Genomic DNA, 16916 nt, shown 5'->3' on the forward strand with positions numbered 1-16916 from the left:
GTACTTATGTTGGGTATTTTGTGTATACATGTCATAATTAGTTTCAACTGTAAGCCATGTCCTTCAAAGCCAGTATATGACAGAGAGCTATAATAAAGGAGTTTATCACTGTGATAGTGAGGTAACTAAAACCTGCACATTCAATCCATATGCACACATGATTTTATCTCCCTGTGTAAGCAGGAAGTTTAATAGTAGTAGCCCTATTTGTTCAGTTATATATGTGTCTTACAGAAGATATTTTGGATGGGATCCAAAATCCACTGATATGTTAAGTGTCTGATAGTCTAGATCTGAACAACCACTTGCATTTACATTTTCCTCCTAACCGTTTGAAATGATTCATACATATCATAACTTTTTAAACTGCCTGTGTCTGTTTGTATTCAAACTTAATGACCTGTAATGAATTGTAGTGTATCATTAAGTCAGATACAGTATAAAATCAGACTTTGAAAAATGTCAGGTTCTGTGTGGTTGGCTGGGTCCTTCTGTGAAAGGCTTTGTTCATGCCTCCAAGTATAGCTAGCATTCATCTGTCAGTGACATATGATGTAGAATTTTTGCTTTTCACTCTGCTATTAGATGCTATTTTGGGTGTATGTTATTTATGATACTGTTATATATACTGCTCATATATACTTTAAGCTTACTCAAAATGCTAACTTTATATATATGGTTACATCAAAGATTGATTTTTCCACTAAATTGGGGGAACCAAAAGCAAACCATATGCAGATAAATTGCACTAGGAAAGCATGTGCAAATATTGTGCATGTGAACAGCTGCGTTTGGGGTGTCAAGTTTTATTGAACTCATGACAATAATCCTTTAAATGCCACATATGTGTGTTATAATACCTCAGTTCATGTGTAAAAAGTACCTTTACACAATGAGCAATATTTTGCAAATTTCAGTTTAGAAGATTTGCCTTAAGTAAGTGACTATATTTACGCTAGTGAGTCTAAGCTTTTAAAGGGAAGTGTATTTTTTGTTGTCATTGAGAAAGTTTGATGAGGTGTTTCAGTCATGCAAGACAAGCAACCTCATGACAGTCACTATGTACAGATAATTATAAACTGAAAACCCAGTACTGGTTTGTAATTGCAGTCAAATTCCTATGTGTAGTTGATATGAAATATGGTTGTGACCAGTCACCTCAAATGTGATTCAGTCCAAATTCGAACTAAAGTTTTGCTCCTCTGTTGTTTTAACAAGGTCTTTGATAGCAGTTGATGCAATATGACATCAAGAAATATGTATCAGAAAACAAAGTCCAAGTCTCCGTAGTAAGGAAATTTGTGTTCTGTAGAATAAGCAACGGTCCACACTCATGTAAGAAGTAAAGGTTGTGGGAATTCTGTAGTAGTTCATCATTACACCAGAGTCCCACGTTTGATTTTCCTGATGGTCACAAGCTGTAATGCCTATTGGTGGTGATATTGTTGGTATGTCCTGAAGAGGATGTGATAATATTCCTAATTCCTAATTCCTGTAATAAGTCACCCACAAAGAATTCTATGCCGTTTTGCATTAAGTTGCCAACAGGTTCTTAATTTCAAGCAGCTATCATCAAACTTTGTAAGGTGTTTGATATACACTGGAATACTGGATTCCTTATGGATCTTGTTGTAAGTTCGGCTTGTGGGAGCATTTATGTATAGTTTTTGTGTATCGTTAAAAGATACAAGATGTTTATTGCGCAGACCTTCCTCATGGAAGCAGTAATAAAGATGTAAATTCACATCAGATTTAAATCTGAAGGAAGTTCCATTATTTAGTTTGAGGAAAATGTATATGAATTGTTACAAGAAATACGATCTACTGAATATATCATGTGAATTTGTAATGCACACATTGTATACAGTAATGTGTCCAATTATCCTTGATAATTGTTGCAGTTGGCACGGAAGCTGGTTGTGCCACCTGAAGTCTGTCTAGAGATGAATGCATCAACATGTTATTATCACTGTGATAGAAAATGATACTGGGTAATGGGTACATTTAAGCAATAAATACACTTATTGATATGATTTCATATTTTGCAATATAGATAGAGTTTAAGCATGGAAATGAGAATATGTCTCATACTGGATATTTGTCTTCTAGCTAAGTTTGGTTGATGATCAAACAGATAATTTATTACCAAGTGGATAATGGTGTAGCCATAGAAACTAAAGACGAGGTAAAAATATCTGAACTTTACAAAATAATAATGTTTATCTTATTGGCTTGATAGTTCTCCCTGATGTAATAATCGCAACATTGTGCTGTTGGCATAAATCTACCACTTGTTTGATCATGGCTATCTGGCAGACATATACAAATCTCTTACAGAGATGATGAACAGATTTACAGTCAGATTTGTGCATATCTCATATTTGCTGTGGACCATCAACAGATTTTGGAATCTGAACCAGAAGAATTGGCCATTTAGACAACCCCCTCTCAGGAAAAGTAATGTCAAAGGTCAATAGTATCTTGGCATGGAGGATAAGGTTTTCGTCAAGAGATAGAGTTAACATCAGAGTGCTAGATTGGGTGTAGGGTTTCTCATTCCATCAAGGGTTGTTTTTAGTAGGGCAGTGTCAGAAACAGCTGTATACATGCTGATAGGGCATCAGCTTATTCAAACTGAGCTATTCATGAAATATTTTGTAAACCTTGGTAAGAAAGTCGTCTGTTTAATGAACACAGAACAGTATTTGTGTTGAATTTCTGTTAGAAGTAGGGACAAGCATGTTTCCATTGCACACAGCAAAGAGCTGAATATCTAGTCATGTTGGTCGTTGTAATAAAACAACAGATTGCAACAGATGCTGGAAGTAATTTCATTCCAGCAGATGCTCTGAAAAATGAGTCTAAATGTGCTCAAGTTGATTTTATTTCCTGGCAGGATATTTCACTTTCCAAATCTCAAGTTATTTTTAGAATTATATTCTGATCAATGTCATTTGTGCCTGATATTATTATGGCTGTTTTTGTCAGAAAGGACAAAACAGATTTAATTATTGTCAAAATGTGTTTGATTTTAGATGTGGTCTTTTTTCATATACAACAAGGATAATGATGACATTATTATTCCTCTGTTGCAGTTGTAATTTCCAAGGCATCCACAAACTGATGTAGATTATACTTTCCGATTTTCTTTTTTTTAATTTAGTGGTTAATCATGTCATAGTAAAATAATTAAGGCATAACATGGCATTTGATTGTTACATTCAGTGGAAGGCTGTGGTGTAAATATTACTGGTCATTTCTCAGTAACAGTTCACGTGTTGATTATTTGTATGTGGCACTTCATGAACAATATGATTATTTCAAAATGGTTTTTCATCTATGATTCCAGAAATGCTAAATAGAAAGGTTGAAAATGCAGTTTTCTACTCACTTCCACACTTCTTACAGCATATAGTATAATCAAACGCCAACATTCAACACTGTTTACACTGTATGTTAAACGAATGATCAGGATTAGTTTGCTTTTTTTCACTAGATTACAAAGACGTATGAACTGGCATGTATTGAATTATTGAAGGGGTTGTACACAAGGGAGTGTCACCAGACAAAACTGAACTTGAATAACACCTTGATGCATTTCTGCCGGAGGTACACCAGCTCAATGGTTGACAGGTTGAGGTCATAATCTGGTTCAGTTCCCTTCACCAGTTGCTGATCCATCAAGTGCAACCTTTCACCAAGCACCATAATGTGTGATACCTACATATCTGATAAGATTTAAAGTGGTGTCCTACTCAACGTCAACCAACAAGATGGGCAAGTTCCGGGGTATCCTAGTTATCATCACATGTTATATCAAAATTTGATAATTCTTGTGCGAATTTTTTCTTTTTGCCTACTTCAAAAATTCTCCAGAGCTTACTTAGTCTCTGCATTGATATAAGAGGTGTTTGCAATGTTAGAGTTGTACTGAAGAATATGCATTCCTCATTGTTTCATACTTAGGATTGCATGGCAATTGAAACATCTTTTCAGTCAAATTTATTTACGTTTGGAACACTATCTCTTTTGGTTTGGATAATCTTAGAAAACACACAACTAAGAAACTGACCTGATGACAGACTTAATAGATTAACATGGCAGTACAGCTGTCATTTGGTATCATCTTGTGGAGATACTAGGCCCATAGTACCCAGTTTTTCAAACAGGAAGGTCAGATGTTACAGTGTATGGTGAGGTTTATTGTGTGTAAATCAACCCTGATGGGTTATCATGGTTATACGTCAACCACTGACTTGATTTGCCTTGTGGATTATTGATAAGCTGCTGGGTTACAGCTGGAATCCTACAGCATGATCAAACAGTCTCTCTCTCACTGTGTCTGTCATGTTTGATGACAGGTACAGCACTTCGAATGGGATTCCTGATTAGGATATGTCCCTTAGTCTGTCTGTCTCAGTCTCAGAGCTACATTATTTTCCCATTGCCTAACCTTCTTTGCAATGCAAAAGCCCTAAATATAGCAATTCAGTACACAATTGGACAGGTTTTGGTCTCTCAATCTGGTCTCTCTGGGTCCTCCTTTTCAATTCAAATTAGTTAACCTGTTACAATCAAAATTATATATATTCAGGGACTAAACATTAGTCTATAGGTCCGCCTCTGCTTGTAGTTGGACAGGGGCTGTTGTGTTGATTGTGTCTCAGTCCACAGATGGTGTTGGATGTTGAAAATAATATCTGGTGTGTCTGGTCCAGGATTGACTAATTGAATAATTTCCATGCATGTGGAAAAGCTGAGAGAAGCATCGGATGTAAAATAGACAAATGTAGGACATTTTGTTGATGATAGGAGGCACAGGGGCTTTATGATATCTGGCTGAGTGGCAGGCATTCCGGTTGCACATCACTTCCCTTCCATGTGAATCTCTAGCCCTCCCTGACACTGTCCCAAGTAGCTGCTTCTGAGGGGTTTGTAATGTCCCAGTCTGTCTGTGTCAAGTGTGAGTGACTCATGATTTATAAACACATTCTTGTCCCTACTAATTACCGTATCAATTGCATTATGGGCTGCTTAGGGGCTTGCTGGCTGCTGGGTGGCTCATTCATAGCCAGGCACTGTTGAAGTGTTGGACTTATCATTTTAGGATTATTGTACTTTAGCTGGTTTCCTCCTCAGTTTTGTGGCATATTTTATCGTTTCTGCTTTTTAAGCAAATAAACAGAGCATGTTAGGGGTGATAATATCAGACAGCTTGCAAACAGTGGCAAACAGTGGCAAACTGCAAAACATATGGAACCTGTCATGATGTAATATGATTATATGTGTTACCATGGTGAAATATTCAGTATAAGAGTTTTTATATTACATCTTAATCTGAAGTTTAACACATTCCTTCAGTAGTATAAAACATTTAGTCATGGTTGTCATTGAATCAGTGGAGTATATCTGCAGTTTGGCATGATAGATATTTATGATTTTGTTCCGTTCCATTTGCATATTTAAGATGTTTTTGTTTTTTTAAAATACTGTATGACAGTGGAGTGAGTGGTCAGGTGTTGGTATGATAGCACTGGCTGAAAACATCTTATATGATAGTTTCAGTCGGTTATGCCAACTATTAAATTAGTTTTCGACATATTACTAACATAAAGCAGCACAATACAGTATGTTTACTTTGTGCCCATTTAATGTTAGGTTTTAAGTTTCTTAGTAATTCAGTTTTTCAGTTTAAATCTTGCTGCCCAATACATACGTTTCAATGCATAGAAAGATGTCGGCAAGCTCTGTTTTTTCTCTTTTCAGTGAGTTAGCCATTGTGGCTGCTCGAGCCTCTGTTATGATATATGATGATGCCAACAGGAAGTGGATACCAAGTGGCGCCACGCAGGGGCTGTCAAAAGTTCAGATCTACCACCACACCACACAGAACTCCTTCAGGGTTGTGGGGCGCAAACTTCAGGATCATGAGGTGAGTTCAGATCTTTGTTCAAATTGTTAGAACACAGACCACCGATGCCTATCTTGGTCAAAATTGGTCTTCAGCAATGCATGCTTGTGCTTGTGCAAGCAGTGGTGGGGTAACCAGTGGGGAAAAGTGTTTGCTCATCACGCTGACGACATGGGTTCAATTCTACTTTGGTTGTGAATGTAAAACCTGGAGTAAGTAAAATGCATGGTGTTTGTTCTTTGGTAAACAAGAAACAAGGGGACCAGATATCTACTCCTTTAATCAGTGCAGCATCCAAATCTATATTTCTCTTGGTATTGCAGTAATTTCATTAAAGTCTTTCACTCTTAATCCATGTCTCTCTGTTTCAAGATCTGATTATTTCTCATCAAAATCTTTTGTTTTCAGGTGGTTATAAACTGTGCCATATTAAAAGGATTAAAATATAACCAGGCTACAGCTACATTTCATCAATGGCGGGACAGCCGGCAAGTTTATGGATTAAATTTTGCCAGCAAAGAAGAAGCAGAACACTTTGCTCATGCTATGATGACAGCATTAGACACATTGAACAGTAAGTTACCACATACACACCTCAGCATGGCATGATGGTTCATTGATCATGGTTCACACTCATTCAGTTCTGAAGGTATCAATAATTGTCAGTTTACGTAACCGCAGTTATTTGTTTTACTTGGTGGCCCCGTGGTCTGGCAACAGCAATACGCCTGTGTCCCTTGGAAGCCTAAATTCACTGATCATGGGTTTGAATCCTCGATTTGCCCTGATTATGATGCTGGGATAGTCAACACCAGACTTATTATTTGTGGGTTTAGCAGAAGTGCTAAATGCCTGTAAGCTTTGATATTTTGGCTTAATTCCTACTATATAATGGTTAAGATGATTTATCAAGATATAACAAACTTATGGACTAAACTGGCTTTAGTTCACCCACTCACTGTTCATAAAGGTAAAATGCTACATTATCGTTTTGGGTTTTTTTGCCCTCTTTTTTTCTCACACTACAAACTCAGCACAGCATTTTGAACATGCAACAGCTTTTGTTTTCAGAAAATATGCTTACAGCAAAATATATCAGTAGAATATTGATACATTGAAATCTTGAAAATTGTTGAAAACAAGGTCAAATATTCTTTATTTTTTTTGGAAAATAATAATGATTATGTATGTGTCAAGGTAGATACTGCAATTTGGTAGAATCAGTGATTCTACCAGTAGAAACTGCAATCGGAATCTGTACCAGTAGAGATTGCAATTGGAGTCTCTGCTGGTTGAGTCTCCGATCCTACTAGTAGAAACTGCAATTTGAGTCTCCACTCAATTGTCAATTTCCAGTTCAGCTGGTAGAAATGCTAATTTATCTGTGGGAATAATAGTATGCATTTTACTCAGGTATAGACTGTTTCCCGTTTCAGATACATTTATTACAATATTCACATATCTTTTTACACAGGTAACAATGAAGATAGCAGTAGTACTAAACTTTATTTTGACATGCGTTAGTTGTGGTTGTTTGACACTTTGTAGAACATTTTACTCCTTGATTTTTATGACGACATGTGTTAGTTATGCAGCTGCCCTTACAAGCACATACATTTGACACATTTGACATTTGTCCATTCTGGGAAGACTTGTGTATGGCAATTGCCCACTTGGATATTACCCACCCATGAATATTATTGCCTGTTCATTTCCCCACCACATTGGAAAGCAGTGTCTTTATAATGATTACTGATCATTAGCTGAATTACATCTGAATGAATTTGAACTTTCTATTTTTGAATGAGATTTAGGAGTTGGGGGAATTAAAGACAGCACGCATTTAACATCTCACTGTAAACAATATTAAAATAGTAAATCACTAAAAAAAATTCCTGACAACAACAAGATCAAACAACAACTTAATAAAATGGATTTTTCTTACAACCAACACCAGCATGTAAAGAGGGTGTGACATATTGTTTTATGTTTACATTTTACAATATATGAAAATAAACTTGGGTTTTCTAAATATTCACTGACCTGCGTAAGTGTAGAATTGCAATCTCTACCCTGACATATGCATCAAGACATGTTATAGTTAAGTCTGTGATCTAATGCATGGTTGCACTGGTGTGTGATCATACACAAAGCATGACTAACTCACTTTCAACCATGGTTTTCAACACTGGAACTGAACTTGCGATGCAAGGACAGCATGTTTTGCACCTGTATGTCACAGTCAGTAGATGACCTTCCATCTTATACTCTAGTGTATGGGTATGAATAAAGCTCAGCAGAAGTATTTCAGTTATTTCAACGACATCTCCCTGTGGACTCGCACAGCAACAGGCTTGGTGTGTTAATTTGATGGCTATTTTCTTTGCTTCACCTGTCTGTGTGTATGCTGATTTTCCCCTGGCCCAATAAATAATCCACTGTCTACTATAGCATCTGCTATTTTGGAAGGTATCTTCAACGATTAGCGTCAATTTGGTTTAGGTAACCACCACCTTACACTATTGATTTGGAGCTGCAAAAATAGATGCAGGCTATTTCAACAATATTTGGGATGAACATATCCCATTACTTAATATGAAGACCTGAAAACTTCTCAAATTTCTATTGCTGTTACTGACATCTTTAAATTGATTATTTTCAACATGGTTACAGAGGGCTGTAATATGTGCTGATAACTGAAAGCATCTCCTACAGGGTTCATTCCTGTAGATTATGTGTGTCATTTATGGTTCTTGCAGAATCAATACCCAAACTTTTAAATTTGTGATCGACGATTTTGCCTGTCTATAGGAAGATCTATTTGGGTGTCAAGTACAAAATCCAGCACAACTATTGATCCATGGTAAATGCTGTATTTATCCTGATGACTCAAGATAAATATATGATCTATGAATTTGTAGACGAATATGGACCCGTTTTCGATCCAGGTGAGATGTAAGGCTGTTTTTATGACAGGAGTTGCATAAACAATCTAGAGCTGAGCCGTCATGAGTTTAGATCTAGAATTTCCAGGAACCACAGCATAAAACATTGTTCATGTGAAATTATGAATCTGGCACACATGTCTATATCTGACTGTTAGAACTGCTTGACATTTCCTCTGCATCATCAATGCTACTGTAATGCTTGACTGTATTGAGCTCTCAAGTGATATTTGTCATTTGTTCCATACAAGTGTTTGCCATAGGCCATTTACATTTGCTGACTCAGCAGATCAATTGTTTGGGTTCATCTCGAGGGATACTTTAGAAATTATTTGATATTTGGGGGAGTTTGTGTTTCACTGCTTAGCAGTGGTGTTTCAACAATATTGTTTGGGGTTTTTGATATTGACTGATCACCAATTTGAGATATGACAAATACATTTACAAGTGTTGCTGAAGTTAATCTTTGGATGACACCACATGAATCATTATTTCAGGTTAGCCAAAGGTCATGACATTCATCAATAACCTGTCATCAGATCATAGCTCCTTTTGAATGTCAGTATTCATTTATCAATATTGTTTTAAGAGAATTGTAATTATGTAAGAAACATGTTATGCTGTGACATTTTTTGTTATGAAGATAGTCAATAAAATAAAAGGTCCTTTCAGTATTTATTTAATGTATGAGTCATCTATTTCATTTGTTTTATATTTTAAACATTTTTCTAAGTAAGAAAGAAATTAGTGAAACTGTTCATTTCTATCAGTTATCATTACTTATACCCACCAAGGCATCACCAGTATAGAGTAACTGTGGCTTGTTTTTTGTTCCTTCTTGGTCTTTAATAAAACATTACCCAGAGGAACTGAGATAGAAAGTGTCACCACTGCCAGACACAAATAGAAGGGCTAGGTTGTTTGGCTGATTTGATTCAGTGTTTTGATAAGTTGATGAATGTCATATTCAGTTCCTGCAAAGTGACATCAATTACACATGTCCGACATCTGTCACTCTCCCTATGTCTGGTAGATCGCAAATTATGTCCTCCAGTACACTGTCTTGACAGCCAGGGTCGGTCAATAACTGATCAGCTGCTTTATGTGTCCACTGTCAAGGATACACACCTTTTGGATGAAATGTCACAGAAATATTACCGCTAACATCTGTTAAGAAAACTGACTTATGGCTGCAAAGTATTTTGTCAGTGTCAGCAAGCACTTGAACATGATCATAAAAACGGCAATTCAAAGTAATATGCATGATACAATTACCTGCATGCTATCAGTCATAGTAAAATCGGGTGTGCTATATCTTGATGTCAGATTGATAATATGAGAAATGGATTCATAATACCAGTTCTAATTCTTAATGCATTCATATTGCTCCTCTTCAGATCAAGTTTAAATTGGCCAGTAAACAGTGTAATAAATCTGTGTAATAGTTTATAATGTACAAGAATGTACAATCCATCAGTGTTTATTTCAAACACTGTAGTTCACTTTGTCTGGACAGTGATATTTCTGGACTAAAAGATTAGGCTAAAGATGAACTGAAACAGTAAGCCTCCCATGACGACTGAATACATAAAGAGAAATGTTATAGTTATGCAGTACAGTAAAGCTTCTTATTGGGTTGATCTCTGCAATCATTTTAGGGTCCGTAGATCCTGTTCTGCCCTACACCTACTTAAAGAGATCATCATGTGTCTTTTGGTACTCTGTACCATGAAAAGAGCTTTATCAATCAATGAGTGGCTTGATGAAGTGCTAGAGATTGAAACACTGAACACTGACATGAAACCATCCCTTAGAAGAGATCAATTGGTGTTTCCTAGTGGAGTCTGGGGCCTGCAGACATCATGTCCAGACATCAGTCAGTGATCACAGTAATTAGATAATACAAGACAATGGCAGGGGGGATGAGAGGATGGAGATGGGAGGATGGTTGGAGGATGCAGTGTCAGGCCAGCTGCTCTCTACTGTTGAATACACTGATATGGGATAACTGAGTTAATCCACAGGCAATCAGCATGGTGATTATTGCTGTGGAGCTGTGGGAGACTTGCCTGGATAACCAGGGATCCAATTAACCGGACAACACTAAAACTTGGGACATTTTTCACTTTTGTCATACTTTATGCTGCTGCTTTTTGAAGAATGTTTAGAGTTGGTCTCCTTTTCCTCAGATGTTTCATTTTATCACATTTGGTTCCGTTTTCCTGATGGAAATTCTTTTAATATTTGGAAGATAGTCTATTGGTACGTGGATGTGATGTCATCATAAAAAAGTTGACATCCATAAAAAAACTCTTCCTTCCGTGTATCTCTTCAAAATGCTATTCAAACATCTGTTGCTATTTTACAGCATGTGTACAGCTAAGAGCAGCATAAACCATACTGATTCCTCTCACCCAGTAAAGTGGCCAGTTGGTTAACCCTCACCATGTCTACCTAGTTTGCCCTCTTTGGTATTTCAGAGAAAGATTGCGAGTAATATCGCTTTCCGATAATCTAAATGATATTATCTATTGCACTATTAAGTCAATTTTTCGAAAATGAATAATTGGAAATGGGTAATGTATTTGTTTAGTTTGGTAGTTAGTTCGCCGTGTAGGGGGTCAGCAACAACAATGTGCAGCCATAAGGTGGGGTGGGTTTATCCTGTTTGCTAGTAGGCATCTATGTTATATTCAGCATGCTCATCCAGTGTTTTCTGGCCATTTACATCTAATGGAATCTGTTTCTGCAGATAATAATGACTTAGTTTTTTTGTTGACATTATATTTTATATACTCAAAAGAAGTTAATAACATGCAGTTTTCTGATATGACAAAAGTTAATCTGTCTTTCCATGACAATTTAACTACAGTCATATGAAAAAATCAGGTGTTCTTCAATGTCTTTTGGTTTGAATATATTAGTTTGCCAAGTCTATAGTATACAAGCTGTGAGGTGATAGTGACTTTTCACGAGCATAGCATTATAATCCAATCCAATGTTCTGAAAATAACAATTAGGACACTGATACAAATCTGTCAAAATATCAGATGGGGAAAGATAAAATGATATCTTATTTTGCAAATTCAAAGGCTGTAGCCATAATGTTTGTAAGATGATGAATTGAAGTTTGCCCCCTTTCACTGAGGATGACAGAAAATAAACATAACAGACATGATAAGCCATGTGTTAAATTCTCTTTACTCTGTTGTTTTGTAAAGGCGACTGTGCTTGTCGTAAGAGGCGACTAACGGGATCGGGTGGTCAGACTCGCTGACTTGGTTGACACGTCATCGGTTCCCAGTTGCGCAGATCGATGCTCATGTTGTTGATCACTGGATTGTCTGGTGCAGACTCGATTATTTACAGACCGCCGCCATATAGCTGGAATATTGTTGAGTGCGGCGTAAAACTAAACTCACTCACTCACTCACTCTGGTGTTTTGTTGGAGCTCATACTGAGCAGTATTACACTTCATCAATCCATTGAAAGGAAATTGAAGTTGTATGTTTTTCAGTAACTCTTTTACCAAATTATTCAACATTCTCATAGCTCTAGATAATTGTTGAGGTATGTTTTCAAAAGTTTTGCCTGCCATCTTACTCAGTCTGTACATATGTGAAAAGGTAAGGTTGTGAATCACTTTCCCGTCATAAAGGTTCGAGCAGTTTCTCTAAGTACCCACACAGAATCTATTTTTGACCTGACCCGCCCACATTTTGCAACAAAGCTTGTGAAGGGGTTACATCCAGTTGTGTTTGTATTGCTACAACTGAGTTGTTAGTGGACTGGTTTATTAAGCAGTTCACTTTACAAATCCCTGTCCCCATCAGCCAGTAATGCTATATTGTTGCAGACATGCCAGGCAACATTTCATCTCAGTTGGGATCATTTGAGAGCAGAAATGTCAAACTTCCAGGTTAACATAGCAAAGATGCCTGGCCATTCATTAATCTGAGGTTTCCTGTAGGGCCAAGTGGACAAGAAAACCCTCCTTGGTGAAGTGTTAGGGTACTTGCGCTTTATTAAAAACAAATGCACTTTGAGAATTATGGCAGTGTACAATGCATATGGTGATGGCTTCAGTGTGGGGTAGGCAGTGGATGCACTTCTACACACAATGACATTTTGTTCAAATGGTAACCATATGGATTCATTGTGACCTTTATACTAGAAAATCGGTATACCTTATTAACTGGCTGTAACTATATGTCTATAGTCCATTCAGTTGGACAGAGCTGTTAACCAGTGGCTGTAATCTTAATACATAACGCAAGTCTCATACTGTTGGTTTTCATTTGCTTGTATCAGTTTGACAATGATAGATTAATGAGGTAATCATTATGTCTAACCAATTGTAGATGTTGAAATGGTGTTTTGTGTTTACCTTCATTAAACAAGGCTGGTTTGCAGACATTGAGTAAACCAACAGTCAGATTAGAATGGAAAGGTCAGACATATCATTAAATCTTAATTGTACTCTGTAACAACTTAGATGTGTACAGAGCCTTATCCCCTTGAGCCAGACTGAGGAACCATTTTGGCATGTTTCATATTGATCTAAAACTTTCTGCTTGTTCAAGATTTTCACATGTAAAAAAATAGCCTGAATTGGCCATGTGGGAATAAAAAATCAATAGAAAAGAACTAAGTGTTGTTTAATTATGTTCATTGTGGTTAGTAAGAAGTAATTTTAGCTTTGCAAGCCTTCTGAAAAGATTCAGTTGGATTGCTTGGTTTATCCATGAGGGTGGTTACTGTTTGCAAGCTCTGTTGTTTATAATGTCAGATATAGAAAGGTTGCATAGCATGAACCTATCGAGACTCAGTGATGCTTTCATTCACAAGCATAACACTGTCACATAATTGACGCTGCTTGATATAAATTGGACAGTTAAAGGTCCTGGTGGAATAAGTCAGAGAGAAACAAATGTTATCTCCTGATGTGGAAGCTGTCTTGCTTCTCGTCTGGGCTAAATGATAGATAATGGCTGGAAAGTAGTTCTGTACACATAATAGGCAAGCAGACAGACCTGTCTATGGATTCTTGCCTCCTGTAAGCACCGTTTCATATTATGTATATGTCAAGACATATAATTTTTGTGATTAAAACCAATAATCATTACCTGAGAGATCTGTGTAAACCTAGTGCAAACACATGTTCAGTGTGTATTTTCTTTCCTTTATCTTTGATCATGTAAAGCTTAGGGGTTTTTTTTGCGTAAGGATTCTGCACAATAGGATTGGTGTTTTCTCTTTGAAAAATCATGGTAGATGCTGGAAATCACTGCATTACTCTCTTCCCTAACTTGTACATATTGGTATGTAATACATGAACAGAGAAATGGGGTATGCTATATATTTGAGTAAGTGCACATTTGTTAGCTTGTGTAATGATTTAGCTTATATTTCAGTGTTCCAGTTCAGCTCAAAATACTTGTCCCACTCAGATCAGGTTCTTAAATGAAATATCAAATAGGGTCAGATTAGTTGTTTAATTGCTACATTGATAAAATATTGTTAAATGATAGAAAAAAACATAAATGTCAAGTGGCAATGTGATGTAGTATGTATTCCTTACTCCCAATGTCAAATCCAAATGTGATATTTACCTATCAGTCTCTAAAAGTCACAGAGTAACAATTTTGATGTTTTCAGTATCTTCTCTGCTCGTATTGTCTTGATCATTTGACGTTTACTTTGAGAGGAGAAAAGGATGCACTTAAAATCCATCATATCTGTCAGCTTTAACCGCTGATGATTTGAATGGGGAACCTCCAGATTCATTTGAAAATCTGAATGACCCATTACCTTGGAAACTGATGGACAAGGATGATTTTAAACGAACTCATCCAGGAAATCTTTTTTTTATTGTAGGTTGTTTTATTCCAGTAGAACTTTTCCTTTTCGAAGTCAGCAGGTTACAGTGGAATCAGTCTCACACTCTAGGCTTGGTTCAGTTTCTTTTAAAAAATTGCCTCTTCTGCTAAGGAAAAATATTTTTTAAACACTAGAAATTCTGCAGTCATGGTAGTGGACTTGATATTTTTATGTTTTTTACTTTAATACTTGGTACTGTAGGAAGAGCAGGAAAGTAATAGTTGTTGGAAAACTTGTATTTTCCAAGTACCCATTTTGCACAAGAATTGAGTAACATTTGTGCTTGGTCTGGGTTCATAACTTGCTCTGAGAGAAAATTTGATAGGTGTGACAAATTTAATTTTAAAAAGGGTTCACATGTTACAGGGATATTGTGGTGGGGTTGGTAGGAGGGGGGTAGGTTTTGAGAATCCATGTCGTGCTCATTGCTGAGAACTGCGGTGCTTTTGGATATCTGTAACAGTGCATTGGTTTCCCAAATGTCTGTTCTGTTCAGTCAGCGTGCAGTGTTTGCCTTTAGGGCTAGATGTAACATATGCCACAACTAGGGTGCAGTGTTTCACGCAACCCAACACATCTTGTCGTTGATGACATCATCAGCTGGTCTGGACTTTAACAGGATGCAGCTCCTTGGCCTGGTTGTCTGTCTACAACATGTGCACTGTTATCTACAACATTACAGGCAATGAATATATGTAGGTGATATGCTGGGACTACTAATACAGTAAGAATCAGATGAGGATAAATCGTTATCACAGTTTGTGAGTGACACCATGTACTCAAGTTTCACGTGTCTCAAAACAATCTTTTTTAAAAGGTGTTTAACCTCTGTAGATTGCTTGGTTTAGGTGATCACCCATGTCACTTAATGCCACCGAAAGCCAATTCCAGATTTACATTAAGCAAGAAAGAAGTTGGAATTGAAGCATACATTTGCTGAACAAATTAGCAAGAAGAAGTTTGTTTTATAACAGTTTATCTACTTTCCCTAAACCAGAGTTCCAAAAATATCTAACAATGTTTTTATTAGCCATGTTCAAATGTAAAATCTGTTGAAAATCATTCATAGACATCTATTGACTATTACCATTAACTGAATAACAGTAAAATGTCTTATTATGATAAAAGAAACAAGCTGTTCTGTGACTTGACATTCATTTATTGTATGAAATCTCTTATGCCAAGGTATAGGTCTGTAAACAATTTCACCTAAAACATGCTTTGATTTCTTATAATCAGCCTGTACTCATACCCTTTGAACTATTTAGATCAGAGACTTGTTCCTACAGAATGTATGTGAGGTGAACGAGTCAGGTTATCAGAAACACTCGGTTAATATGTGTCCAGACATACTTACCTCAACTGAATATTTCCAACAGCACCTGCTATGATACAAACCACATGTATTTCTCTGTGGGTTAATGTGGCATTGTAATACTTGCCATTCGCTATGGTAAGCTTTTTGTCAACAAGTGTTTTCCGATCCACATGGAACTAGCATGCTGGTGGTTTATGTATTGATAATGGTTTCATTGTGTAGGTGTGTTTTTTACAGTTCCATCATTGACCATGTTTAGTTCTCATGGGTATTGAAAGTGTCAACAGTACCTACTTTACTTCTTGAAAGATAATAGAAAACATTGTACTAGGCCTGCAGAAAAAGATGTATATACTGTTGTTAAAGGTCTTATCTAGAAAAAAAAATCATCTGAAAAGACCAAACACAATACTTTGGAAAGTAGAAATTACTGTATTGGGAAAGTGAAGTGATTCTCTGGAATTCTGTGTGTAATATATTTGAAAACAGTTGAATGTACTACCTATCAGTGCTATAGAATACCCAGTTTCAATTCAAGTCAGAAACAGATCCTGTAGGGCTAAAAGAGAACAATATTTGTAGTCATGAAACTTGAATAAATGTTTGTTGACGGTCATACTGAAAAAGTTCAGTTAATGTTTTAGTCAGGTATGTTAAGTTATTGTTATTTGTTACTCATTCCGAGCACCTGAGTCACCCATCCCAGCTGTATAAGTTGGATGTTTTTTCATTTGGTAGTACACATCGTCATCTGATTAATGTGCTCACACTGTATGTGCTTTTTTTCACTCCTTAACACAAACAGTTTATCTGCAGAAGAGGGGCTTGTCATGTTGTTTAGTATATATTTTTCAGAGTCAC

General features: G+C 36.6%; 1 protein-coding gene across 4 annotated transcripts in view; it reads left to right on the forward strand.

The window, feature by feature from the left end:
• LOC137295409 (vasodilator-stimulated phosphoprotein-like) overlaps window positions 1-16916 on the forward strand; it is a 52704-nt gene that overhangs the window by 9346 nt on the left and 26442 nt on the right. For all 4 annotated transcript variants that reach the window (XM_067826766.1, XM_067826768.1, XM_067826769.1 and 1 more), the window contains exons 2-3: window positions 5767-5932; window positions 6320-6485. In XM_067826766.1, the coding sequence (XP_067682867.1) occupies window positions 5767-5932; window positions 6320-6485 (332 nt within the window). The remainder of the gene's footprint in view (window positions 1-5766; window positions 5933-6319; window positions 6486-16916) is intronic.

This window comes from Haliotis asinina, chromosome 8, assembly GCF_037392515.1.
Source record: "Haliotis asinina isolate JCU_RB_2024 chromosome 8, JCU_Hal_asi_v2, whole genome shotgun sequence".
NCBI classification, from domain to species: Eukaryota; Metazoa; Mollusca; class Gastropoda; order Lepetellida; family Haliotidae; genus Haliotis; species Haliotis asinina.